This window comes from Microtus pennsylvanicus, chromosome 15 (assembly GCF_037038515.1).
Source record: "Microtus pennsylvanicus isolate mMicPen1 chromosome 15, mMicPen1.hap1, whole genome shotgun sequence".
NCBI classification, from domain to species: domain Eukaryota; kingdom Metazoa; phylum Chordata; class Mammalia; order Rodentia; family Cricetidae; genus Microtus; species Microtus pennsylvanicus.
The window spans coordinates 56,133,935-56,147,088 of NC_134593.1; the positions used below are offsets into that span (position 1 = coordinate 56,133,935).

The 13,154-nt window shown below is 39.8% G+C and overlaps 1 protein-coding gene across 16 annotated transcripts in view; it reads right to left on the reverse strand.

Moving 5' to 3' along the window:
• The window catches only part of Mycbp2 (MYC binding protein 2), a 229,015-nt gene that overhangs the window by 843 nt on the left and 215,018 nt on the right, over positions 1–13,154 (reverse strand). For all 16 annotated transcript variants that reach the window (XM_075950196.1, XM_075950189.1, XM_075950195.1 and 13 more), the window contains 5 exons: positions 10,344–10,532; positions 9,494–9,601; positions 8,073–8,282; positions 5,442–5,549; positions 4,084–4,249 (listed from right to left, as the gene is read on the reverse strand). In XM_075950196.1, the coding sequence (XP_075806311.1) occupies positions 4,084–4,249; positions 5,442–5,549; positions 8,073–8,282; positions 9,494–9,601; positions 10,344–10,532 (781 nt within the window). The remainder of the gene's footprint in view (positions 1–4,083; positions 4,250–5,441; positions 5,550–8,072; positions 8,283–9,493; positions 9,602–10,343; positions 10,533–13,154) is intronic.

The following is a 13,154-nucleotide window of genomic DNA, read 5'->3' on the forward strand; positions in this document are numbered from 1 at the left end:
GAGGTAAAGGAATGCAATTTTAAAACACATACAAATAAATGTCATATGAATAAAAATCAAGTTATTCAAAGAAATAATATTACTGTGGATAAATAAACCATAAATATGCTCACCATGAAAACTTGGGCATGACAAATACAGGAATCTATATCAGGTAATAAAGTGAAATGGTCCTTGACCTATAATGTCCTACCCAGAGAACCACTGAGCCTCAAAGCTTTTTCTATTGGTAGATGAGATGGATAATTCATTTTCAAGAAAGAAGCAAAAATGGTCACAAAAATCTCCCACCTTAGCTTAGCAGAAAATTATTCTGCACAGAAAAACAGGAGATTTTTGTGGGGGAATTTTTTTACAAGTATGATCAAACTTAAATACAAATAAACCATATTCATATCTACAATCACTGAAGAAAAATTTGTACACTGGCAAATGGGAAGATTGTTAATGAGTGTCATTTGTTAAAAGTGTTTGAAAGGAGATTAGTAGCAGAGTCAAGATGCTTTTAAACTACGAACATTACAGTAATAGACTGTAGTAATCGCAGAAAAAACACCGTGGGAAAGACACCAGTCTGAAACCAAGTAGCCTTATACAAATGTAAAAACAAAACCTGACCCTTCCTACTAAAAATTTAAGATATATTATAAATAAATAGCATGGTGAAAGCATGTGATGAATGTTAGCCACCATTACCATTCCTGAACATGGACAGAAGAGGGCAAGGCATGGGTGTAGGGAAGTGAAGACAGCTATTCTCAGAGGAAACACCAGTTGCTGGTTTGGGCAGTGGTCTGAGCTGACAGTGACCAGGGCAGCTATATTGCTTTAAACAAATAGGATGGATCAACAAGGGAGGTCACCAGATGCTGGGTGATGAGTTGATTCTGCTTGTCATATATTATAAACTGGAGCAGACCTCCCATCTCAAACAACACTGCAGATCCAGTGCAGGCAATGATACCATCTGCGGCAGCTTCTGCATACTGCAGTGACTGGATTTCCACAAAGAAAAGATATGGGGACATTCACTTCACAATCATTCACGACCTAAGAGTGTGAATAGTGTTGCCAGGTACTAGGGACTGACAGTGGACAGAGTGACTTGTATTTCCAAGGAGCTCAAACATTACCTGACACTATGGTGAGAAACAGCAACAGTAAAGTAAAATCAGACGACATGAAGTAAGCACCTGTAAGCATCATAGCAATCCAACCCTATTACCACTATTTTTTGTATAAATCCAACCCTCACACTATTAATTATAAGGTACAATTAACTTAACTGCCCTGATTCCTAGATCTGTCACCTGCTAGATGGACACAACAATATTTTACTTACATGGCAGTATAAACATTAAATAGGAATGAACATATGGGAATTATAGTATAGCCTGAACATTTGGATGGCCCGCAAATTCACAGCCTGAAACATAATCCCCAAAGTGATGGCATTAGGAGGTGGGGCCTTGGGACGGGCCTGAGTCAAGAGGAAGGGGATCATTGTGAGTGAGTGGACCTGGGAGGCCTTCTGATATGTGAGAGCACAGCAAAAAGGCACTGCCCAGGAACAAGGGAGTGCTCCCTCGAGACACTAAGCTGCCAGAACCTTGATGCCAGACTTGCCCAACTCCAGAATGGATCAGTTAAACTTATTAGTATACTTGAGAATTCCTATCATTCTGTCACGGACTCTAAAAAGACTGACAGTCTACTTCAGCTCCTAGCCTCTCCTCCTGAACAGAGTGGAGGGTGGTTAGAGAAGGGCTCCACCATCCCTCAAGCACACTGTATGTGGCCAGCTCCTCTACCGGTATCACTGTACACTCTGCTAACTTCTACTCCAGTTCTCTGACTGGTTGACAAAGGGGAATGTGAGGCTGGGAAGGCAAATTTTAGGCAAAATGTATCAGCTTATTCCAGTTCACCAACTTCTTTAGGCTCAACTTTCAATTTGTGAACATGGAGATAATACTCTCTACCTTGGAGGCTTGGAAAAATTACATAAGAAAAAAGCATGAAAATGCCTGGGGGATGACTATTACTTAGTGCCTTCACTCTTGAGCTGTCTCACTCCTGTGACTCACACTTGCTAAAGGACAAAGTCCCTCTGTGGTCTGACTTGGATATCTGCATGCACATGGAAGCCCTGCCATGGCCTGACCTCTCATCCACACTACTACCCCACCACTGAACTTATTTCTTTGCAAATGTCGTAATTTTTAGCACTTTTGTTTTAAGAAAATACAATTCCCTTTATTAGTAAAATTTGGATTTTCCCAGATGACTCTGCTCATCTTCAAATCTTCTCAACTCAAAACTGGTTGTTGCTCAGGCGCCTCCCGTGTCATAAGGGCAGGTAGCACAATGGACTTTCTCCTGGTTCCTGTTTATTTCCAGACCTACAACCTCTATTGAATGCTGTTTTTTTTTTTGTTTTGTTCAGAGCTAAAATCATCTCTGATACTCCCTGCTCTTCACTCTATTTGCTGACTTTAGTTCAATCCTCTTCCTTTTTCACGGCTCTCATCTTTGTCTACTAACAGTCACCCTTAATACTCTGGTCTCTCTAATCATTCTCATTCTCAATTCTAAGTCTGCTACCAGTTAAACAAGGTTTTGATGGAGATCAGTAAAACAATTTGACACAATCAAATGGCAATATATTTCATATGACTTAAAAGTCAAAATGTTAAAGGATTCTTTTAAATCACCTATTTATCCTCCCATCTCTACAGTTTTATCCCAGTTCTCCTCAACAATTAATCAATTACAGTTTTCTTGTTTCCCGTTTATTTCGCAATATTTACTTATGCACATAGTGCGTGTATATCCCACTTTCCCCTTTCGTCTCAAAGGCAGCACAGTGCAAACACTGATCAGTGCTTTTCTGACCTGTGCTCTGTGTTAGAGATCCATGCACATCAGAACAGAGACTCATTCATTCTTTGTCTCCTCTTTCCCCTATTTTTAAATGGTAACGGACAGTGTTTACTGTCATCAGCCTACTCCCTTGTTGGACATCAAGTGTTGCAATGAGCCCTGTCTATTGCCCACTTGTCCTTCCCCATATAGTATATCCCAGTTAGGACTGCAGGGTGGTGAATATGAGAGGTGAAGCTACTGCACCACTTTCTAGGGGACCCTCCATTTGTACAAGCCCTAGGTGGGAGGTATGATTCCGAGCTTGAACAAAACTATACATTGTCACTTGTAAACTTGTATTAATACTAACTACAGACACAGCTCATATGGAATTCTCCTCTCATTCTTATTTACTTCTCCCTACCTACTAACTCTCACGTCTGGTATTCTCTTCTCTGTGACCACGAGGTTCCTGACATCTTACAATTTTTTTCAGACTCTTGGGTTTTGTGTTCTTTTTTCCTTAGCCTGATCTCCATGGATAGTCTTTCTTCTTGATTCCTGGTGGATTCTTTAATTTCCCCGCTTTCTGGTGCTCACTGTGTTGTCACCTCCCAGGTATTCGACATCAGATCATCTGTCCCCTTTACGGAAAACTCCTTAAGGAAATGAACAAACAAAAAACAACCTCCAAAAAACCACAAGCCCCACAACAATACAAGCTGGGCCAAGTGGCCAGGCCTGTTATCCCAACCAACCAGGAGGCGAGGGCAGGAGGACTGCAGGCTGGGGGTTCTACCTGGGCTACACAGTGAGTTTAGGCTAGCCTGGGAAACTTACTGGGACCTTGTCACCAAATTAAAAACTACAATGACTCTGTTCAATGGCATGGCATTTGCTAGTATATTCAAAGCACCACAGTTAATCTCCCCACCCCGAAAATCAATTAAAACAAACATGTTGTTCTGCCATGACTTTAAGACATTAAAATTCATATGACTTGTGTTTCCTTCCCCGGCAGCAGGCCTCTCTTATTCTCAGTAGACATTCCTCTCCTTCCTCGGGAGATGCTTCATTCGAGGTTCTTAATCCTTTACATGACCTCTGCTTTTTATCACATTCAGAAAGCCATCAGGAACCGTCTTCCATCATTGGAAACAGTTTACAACTCAATACCATAGAGACCATAACTGTGAGCTGACAATATTGAACACATACCTGCAGGACAGTGTGGGAGCTCTTCTTTAGGAATGCTGGTCATTCTTTGGAAATCATCATGACAAGCATTGCAGAAATGTGTTGTTCCAAAACAGAAAAAGACAGCCACTGAACAGCAGTAGCGACACTTGTATTCCAAGAAGTCAGTCCCATGTTTGGGACACATCTATGACCAAAGATGAGAAACAAGATTATAGTGAGCCATTTCAACTACACTTAAGTAGTTGAATACATGCATAGTAGACTTAATAAGTACATAACTTATTATTATTTTGAGAGCATATGTAGCTCCAAAAGCTGATTGAAAAACCAATGGTATAGGTTAAAAAAATTAATGAGTAAATATGTGGCCCAAAATATCTGATTAAAGCCTTAAATTCAAGTTTAATCTCCCACACAATCTATCTGACTAATGAGCAAACTACTTTCCTCACGAGTGAGCTAGCAAGTTGCACAGTGGTATTTTACTACCTACCAATCTCATAGGTCTACTATGAAAGTTGCATTAAAGATGGGAAAGCCTGAAAGTTTTAGGGCAGGTTTATGACATGAAATAAGTAAATTTATTTCCTTGTTTAATATAGTGATCACTTCATGGAAGACAACTAAAAATGAAAACAGTAAAAAGAAATAATATACACGAACATTGGAAAATCATGTATGATCCTGGTACATACTGGAATATACACGAACATTGGAAAATCATGTATGATCCTGGTACATACTGGAATATACACGAACATTGGAAAATCATGCATGATCCTGGTACATACTGGAATATACACGAACATTTGGAAAATCATGTATGATCCTGGTACATACTAGAATATACACGAACATTGGAAAATCATGTATGATCCTGGTACATACTGGAATATACACGAACATTGGAAAATCGTGTATGATCCTGGTACATACTGGAATATACACGAACATTGGAAAGTCATGTATGATCCTGGTACATACTGGAATATACACGAACATTGGAAAATCGTGTATGATCCTGGTACATACTGGAATACACTATGTGCAAGAGTAGAGTGAGGCATCGGTAATTGGCCTGATTTTAAAGACAGATTTTTGACTAAGAAAATATTTATTTTTATTATGTTTAATTCTTTGTAGATGCGTGCATGTCTACATGTGTGTTTGTGAATATGAGTACAGGCGCCGTTGGAGGCTAGGGGCGTTGATATCTCAGAGCTGGCACTAATGAAGGTGTGAACTGCCTGATGAGGGTGCTAAGAACTAAACTTAGGTAGGTCCTCTGGAAGAGCAGCAAGTGCTCTTAACTGCCGAGCCATTTCTCCAGGCCCAACTTTGACTTTTGATAGTGTCTAATAAAATGTTCTGCATACCTGAGCCCTAGACACATCAGAACAGGCACCACAGATGAGCTCTCTGGGGTCATAATCGTCTCCTTGTCCAGCCTCAGCATCACAGCGAGCTTCACCACCGAAATACGCCTATGGAAAAACCATATTCACATGAAGCTCAAGCACAGAGACACAAGGTGGCTGCAGTGGACATCCGATCCCTCACAATGCCACGCGAACACATCTATACTGATAACTGCAGGGAGAATCAGGGTCAGAAATAAAGCTAGCTTACTTATTTATTCTCTTGTTTTGTTTTTTCGAGACAGGCTTTCTTTGTGCAGCCCTGACTGTACTAAAACTTGCTCTATACAACAGGCTGGCCTGAAACTCAGAGAGATCTGCTTGTCTCTCACTCTCCAGTGCTGGGATTAAGGGCGTGTGCCACCATGTCTGTTTCCTTTTTTTTTTTTAAAAAAAAAAACCTATTCCAATTTGGAATGCAGACACATTTTCAGAAGGAGGGAGCCTAAAAAACTGTGCTGTTAAAGGAAAAAGATGAGAGAATATACATATTCCAAACAAATATATTGAATAAGTTATAAAGTAAATACAAATGATGTTTTTTCAGGGCAAAGTCTGGAGTTTTTCTCAGTTTGAAATCTTAAACAACGTATTTCTTTCTTTAAATGTAGTGTTTAAAACATGCTTATCAATTCCTAAGTCACAGTAAGACATAAGAAAGTGTGCCTGACATAAATTAGGACAGAATTAAAATTCTAAGCTTAATAAGAAAGCAAAAAGTCAATTTAAATATCTTCTGATCATATAATTTTGAAATGAACAGAAATTTAATGAATTCTATTCAGAATACTATTCATACTTATAAATCATAATTATATTCAGAATCTTAACAATATCCAATATGAAAACTAGAATGAATGAAATTAGCATGATGGCCAATTTATTTTTACTTGTTTTGGGTACAAAATAAATGAGGCCAAGAAATTGGGACAATTTACATGTACATTATGTCTGTAGTCAAAAAGCTAGATCCAACTGAAAACAAATAAGGTGAGTCAATATAAATCTATTATCTGTCCTAGAAAAACAGGTCAAAAAGACAGGCTCCATTGATGCAGAGCTTACAAATGGCCATTTGTCAGCGAAATCTGGCTTTTCTAGTATGTCGTTTATCCCAGGCCAGTTTGCTTACTCCAGCTGCTTCAGTTTTCTGTATCCTCTACTTGGCTTGGCTTCTTAAACTTGAGATTGCTACCCCAGTTGTAGCACACTATTCATTTATGATGTCTGCACAGTGATCACACATAAAGGACATTTTATTATTTGTAATAATACAGCTCTTACAAATATATACCCTTGGTCTTTCCTTTTTATATCTATCTGTATATTTATGTGCCTATCAATCATTTATTTAGCCTCCCATTCATTACTTTCATTTTCTTTATTACAGTGAAGGCCTCCCTATCATCTTTCACTCATTTATTCATTCTTTAATTAATCTAGTATTCATAGTATTACTAGGCATCAAGTACTGGATATAGAGAAATGAAAACAATACATTCTTTGTCTTTATAGAGCTTATAAAATGGGACATAGAGACAAGTAAACCAACAAAAATAGTGTATGTTAAGTGTTTCAATGGATGTATGCAAGACAAGAGAATTGTAGGCAGAGGTGATGATGCTGGGAAGTGTGAGCACATTACAGAGGAGGAGAAACCAGAGCTGAGTTCTGAAGTAGTCAGATGGAGTGTAACTGTGTATTTAGTATGGTAGAAGTAAATGTCCAGCAGGGGTAGAGAAGAACATTCCAGAAATAGAAGCCAACTGTGTACTAGCACAAGGACCATTGGTGGAGGTGCAGTCAAGGCTGACTTTGGGAGAACGTGTGTTGTTCAGTGTATTATTGGAGGTGAGACTGCAGTGGTAGACAGCGCTACAAGATTAGAAAAGAAGAATGACCCAGAAAGAGCTGAGTTTAGAAACACTAATCTACTAGCAGCACCATAGAGAAAGAATGGAGTTTAAGGATGGCACAGAAAAACTCAGGAAGATACTACAGTTACAAAAGAAGACAGACTTGTGAAGATAATAACAGAAAACAAGGACTCAGAAATCTGTGGGCAGAATCAGTGGAGTATACACTGGGGAAGTGAAGGTTGAAGTATATTATATCAGATGGCAACACTGAAGAATCTGTGAGAAATTCAAATGTCTGGTAAATAAACCTCAAAGAATTTGGGATGTCCTAATGATGTAAGGGGCAGGAAAAGTCATGAATGTACCAGAGATCACCCAAAATAAGGAGATACAGTCTAGTAAGTAGGAAAGCTGGTAAAAGAGAGATCCACAGAGCAGCAATAGAGAGGTTTATTTGAGAATCAGTTGTACAGGCAAAAGCGGATTAATCATGGTGAGAAATATCCTTTGTATAGAAATACTATAAACTTTAGAAAAAGTTTGTTTAGGTAAAAAGGATTTCCCTCTCCTCAGTTAACTAAATTACTTGAATTTGAAATACTGCATCAAACATTCTAATTTTTAATTTCTAGCTCTAAGGTTTAAGAACAATTGTATGTCACTATATAATTTAACTTAATTATATGGGCAATCTCCAGTGCTTGGCTCTTCAGGATACTTTGTAGCATACCTTTCTGCATTTGTAGCAAACATAGTATGCATATCGATTCATGGCATAGCCAGCTGGGTCATTGTAAAACCTGACACCGGGAGTCGTGATTGCTTCACTCTTATGTAGACCTTCATACTCCAATCTCATTAAGGCTTTTCTTCTGACATCTTCATAGAGTTCTTTTATTGGATCAAGCAGGTCTTTTAATACTATGTGATTAATTTTGTTCTGAAATACAAATAATATTTTTAACAGAAGCATTTATGGAACAGTTCAATAAACATTTAGTGTATACTCAAGTACCAACCATTGAGCCAGGTTTAAAAATAATTCTGAAAAGTACTTTTAAAAGTTCTATTTTGCTAATAGCAAGGAATATGGGAGAATCAGAGCTCTGCTTAAAATTTTCCATTTTTTGGCTTTGTATTTCCTGATTGAAAGATATCTCCCTTAGTCTTAACTGTTCTGAGAAAAAAGGGTATCTTGCTGCCACAGATATGACTCATGACCTCATGTGTGGGTTTTAAGTGTGTCCTGGCTCCCTGGAGATGGGGTAGAGTGTCAGGTCAGAGATGACTAATTTTCTCTATACCATCTTCTCTGCCTTTTCCATACTCCTGAACATGACTGTGTTTTGTGGCGCCATGAAAAGGAAGAAAAAATACTGTAATTTTGGATTATCCCCTAGTCCAACTAAGTGACGATTAGGCTAAGATTCTTTCATACTAAGCCCATTACAACAGCCTGTACTTAACAAAACAAGAAAGATAGAAAAGACACTGTTACATTCTTTAACAGAAGTGTTTTATTAATCATTATTAGGTTGCCTAAGCAATTCCCTACTTTACTGCTTTATAGAAAAGTGTTGTAATGCCAGGGAAATGTTCTTATTTTAACTAGTTCTAAGAGCATCTGTTCTAAAGGTACTAAATGCCAATAGTTCACTTTTTAATAGCAAATCTCAAGTCTTGCAAGCACCAGAAGGTCCTTTTCCTGTTAGTCACTGACAACCATGTCACATGATATAACTCTCAGTAGGTCTGAACAGTGATGCATTCACCAATAATAAACAATGATGCTTAAAGTAACATTTCTCCAGCCATATATTATATAATTATATTATATTATATTTATTATATCATATTAAATTTAGGCAGCTTTTACCTGACAATTGGATGACAATAACTGCCACCTCCCTAAGGTCTAAATGATAAGAAAATAGTTTGGCACTGAAGTATATCTCTAGTAACCCATAACTACTCTAGGGAGATCTTATATTTTTATTTCAGGTTCTACTTGGATGCAGACAGAAAATAATAGAGCCTGGGGGGCAGGGACAGAAAACAGGAACAGGAAAAAACACCTGGTAGCTATCTGAGATGAAAGCAAATATGAGAAGAAATAAAATATAAGTAAGTACGTTCAGGTTACTTCCACACCTTACAAATGGGACACGATATGAATCCAAATGTTATCCTTGGACCAAGCCATCTGTTTTCCAAAACTCGCCGACAGCACTGTAAGTGGAATACGTGACTGCAGTCCAGCTTAAAGAAAGAACCAGAAGGACGTAAGCAAATGCAGTTATGACAACACTCAAGTAGCAGGGAGACTCTCCAATGTGGGAGAGCTGTGCGAAGGTGGCAGAGAAAAACCAAGCATTTTAGTACCGAGATCTTAGGACTTTACGAGGAACTATTGACTAGGATTTCAACTTATAATTTTTAATAATGCATTAATTCCACTAATGTAAGAACTACATATGTAAAGTAGGTTAGGTCAGGGAAATGTGAAACTATGTATCATATAGCTATCATATAGATTAAAGAAACTACTCATTTAATGAGTTAAAATTTTGTTGAGAATATTATCTAAGAATTAATTATAGAAATAGAATTTACACATAAAAGTCAAAAGTTAAAGCTCTTATTTAGCAAATACAGTGCTAACTTCTATTATGTACTGAATTACATATCACTAAATACAGACTAGGTACATACTAATATTGTCTGAAATTAAGACGAGCTTAGCTATTTGAAACTCCAGTCATTTTTCCTTTCATATCATTTCATACACAGGCTCACATAAATCATCAAGTGATAGGTGGACCCGCAGATGGAAGCAGAACATGACATAACAGAATGTCTTCTCAACATATATTAGTGATATATATTTACAGGACACTTTTCCTTGGCAAACCCAAAGAAAGTTCTGATAATCTTTATATTTCAGAAACATGTTTCTACATCCTCCTGCTGAAATCCAGGCCCATTTAAAAGCTGAGATAACCTGAATGGCCGGGGCTGCAGAGAGCGCCTCAGTGAAGCAGATCATGCACATGTCATCGGCGTCCTGCTTGAGAGTGGTCGCGCTTTTATCACAGCCATGCAGACAGGGCAGACAGTGCTCTTCGTTTTTAACACCTCCGCACGGATGTCCACAAGGATGAGTCTTACTACAGGCTATCTTAGCATATTCCTAGTGGAGATGAATTGCAATGACTTTACAACAGATACAAAGGGCATGCACTACTTTACATGAATTACCTATTAGAAAATAACTACTCTGTGCTTTGAGTATAAACTAGGATTGACAGAGTTTTTACTTTTAATATAATTAAAGGATTTGATTTCACATAAAAGGCACTGATCAAAAGTGAGCTACGACTTTATGATTTGATGTCATATACACAGGCATTAACCATAAAGTTCTGATGTAAAAATCTCCTCCTAGTCACGAGCCTCTTTTGCCAAAAAAGAGGCTGAAAAGCCAAAACAACAAAATCACACTTTACTTATCTCACAATCTGAATACCATTCAATCCAGAGCACATTTATTCAGGATTCATATTATTCAGGATATTTACTGAGATACTACAAGTTTGCTTTAGGCAAATAAATTAGCAAGAAACTCTGGTCAGATATATAATAACTTCTTATGTGTGTATATACGTGTGCCCACTGTCTGTGCATGTGTGTATGTGTGTGTGTGTCTGCTGTCTGTGCATGTGTGTGTGTCTGCTGTCTGTGCATGTGTGTTGTGTGTGTGTCTGCTGTCTGTGCATGTGTGTTGTGTGTGTGCCCGCTGTCTGTGCATGTGTGTTGTGTGTGTGCCTGCTGTCTGTGCATGTGTGTTGTGTGTGTGTCTGCTGTCTGTGCATGTGTGTATGTGTGTGTCTGCTGTCTGTGCATGTGTGTTGTGTGTGTGCCTGCTGTGTGTGCATGTGTGTTGTGTGTGTGTGTCTGCTGTCTGTGCATGTGTATGTGCCTGCTGTCTGTGCATGTGTGTTGTGTGTGTGTATGCTGTCTGTGCATGTGTGTATGTATGTGTGTGTGCCTGCTGTCTGTGCATGTGTGTTGTGTGTGTGTCTGCTGTCTGTGCATGTGTATGTGCCTGCTGTCTGTGCATGTGTGTTGTGTGTGTGTATGCTGTCTGTGCATGTGTGTATGTATGTGTGTGTGCCTGCTGTCTGTGCATGTGTGTTGTGTGTGTGTCTGCTGTCTGTGCATGTGTATGTGCCTGCTGTCTGTGCATGTGTGTTGTGTGTGTGTATGCTGTCTGTGCATGTGTGTATGTATGTGTGTGTGCCTGCTGTCTGTGCATGTGTGTTGTGTGTGTGTCTGCTGTCTTGCATGTGTGTATGTATGTGTGTGTGCCTGCTGTCTGTGCATGTGTGTATGTATGTGTGTGTCTGCTGTCTGTGCATGTGTGTTGTGTGTGTGTCTGCTGTCTGTGCATGTGTGTTGTGTGTGTGTCTGCTGTCTGTGCATGTGTGTGTGCCTGCTGTCTGTGCATGTGTGTTGTGTGTGTGTCTGCTGTCTGTGCATGTGTGTATGTGTGTGTGTGTCTGCTGTGTGTGCATGTGTGTTGTGTGTGTGCCTGCTGTGTGTGCATGTGTGTTGTGTGTGTGTCTGCTGTCTGTGCATGTGTGTATGTATGTGTGTGTGCCTGCTGTCTGTGCATGTGTGTATGTATGTGTGTGTGTCTGCTGTCTGTGCATGTGTGTATGTATGTGTGTGTGTCTGCTGTCTGTGCATGTGTGTATGTATGTGTGTGTGCCTGCTGTCTGTGCATGTGTGTTGTGTGTGTGTCTGCTGTCTTGCATGTGTGTATGTATGTGTGTGTGCCTGCTGTCTGTGCATGTGTGTATGTATGTGTGTGTCTGCTGTCTGTGCATGTGTGTTGTGTGTGTGCCTGCTGTCTGTGCATGTGTGTTGTGTGTGTGTCTGCTGTCTGTGCATGTGTGTGTGCCTGCTGTCTGTGCATGTGTGTTGTGTGTGTGTCTGCTGTCTGTGCATGTGTGTATGTGTGTGTGTGTCTGCTGTGTGTGCATGTGTGTTGTGTGTGTGCCTGCTGTGTGTGCATGTGTGTTGTGTGTGTGTCTGCTGTCTGTGCATGTGTGTATGTATGTGTGTGTGCTGTCTGTGCATGTGTGTATGTATGTGTGTGTGCCTGCTGTCTGTGCATGTGTGTATGTATGTGTGTGTGTCTGCTGTCTGTGCATGTGTGTATGTATGTGTGTGTGTCTGCTGTCTGTGCATGTGTGTATGTATGTGTGTGTGCCTGCTGTCTGTGCATGTGTGTATGTATGTGTGTGTGTCTGCTGTCTGTGCATGTGTGTATGTATGTGTGTGTGTCTGCTGTCTGTGCATGTGTGTATGTATGTGTGTGTGCCTGCTGTCTGTGCATGTGTGTATGTATGTGTGTGTGCCTGCTGTCTGTGCATGTGTGTATGTATGTGTGTGTCTGCTGTCTGTGCATGTGTGTTGTGTGTGTCTGCTGTCTGTGCATGTGTGTTGTGTGTGTGCCTGCTGTCTGTGCATGTGTGTTGTGTGTGTGTCTGCTGTCTGTGCATGTGTGTATGTATGTGTGTGTGTCTGCTGTCTGTGCATGTGTGTATGTATGTGTGTGTGCCTGCTGTCTGTGCATGTGTGTTGTGTGTGTGTCTGCTGTCTGTGCATGTGTGTATGTATGTGTGTGTGTCTGCTGTCTGTGCATGTGTGTATGTATGTGTGTGTGCCTGCTGTCTGTGCATGTGTGTTGTGTGTGTGCCTGCTGTCTGTGCATGTGTGTTGTGTGTGTGTGTCTGCTGTCTGTGCA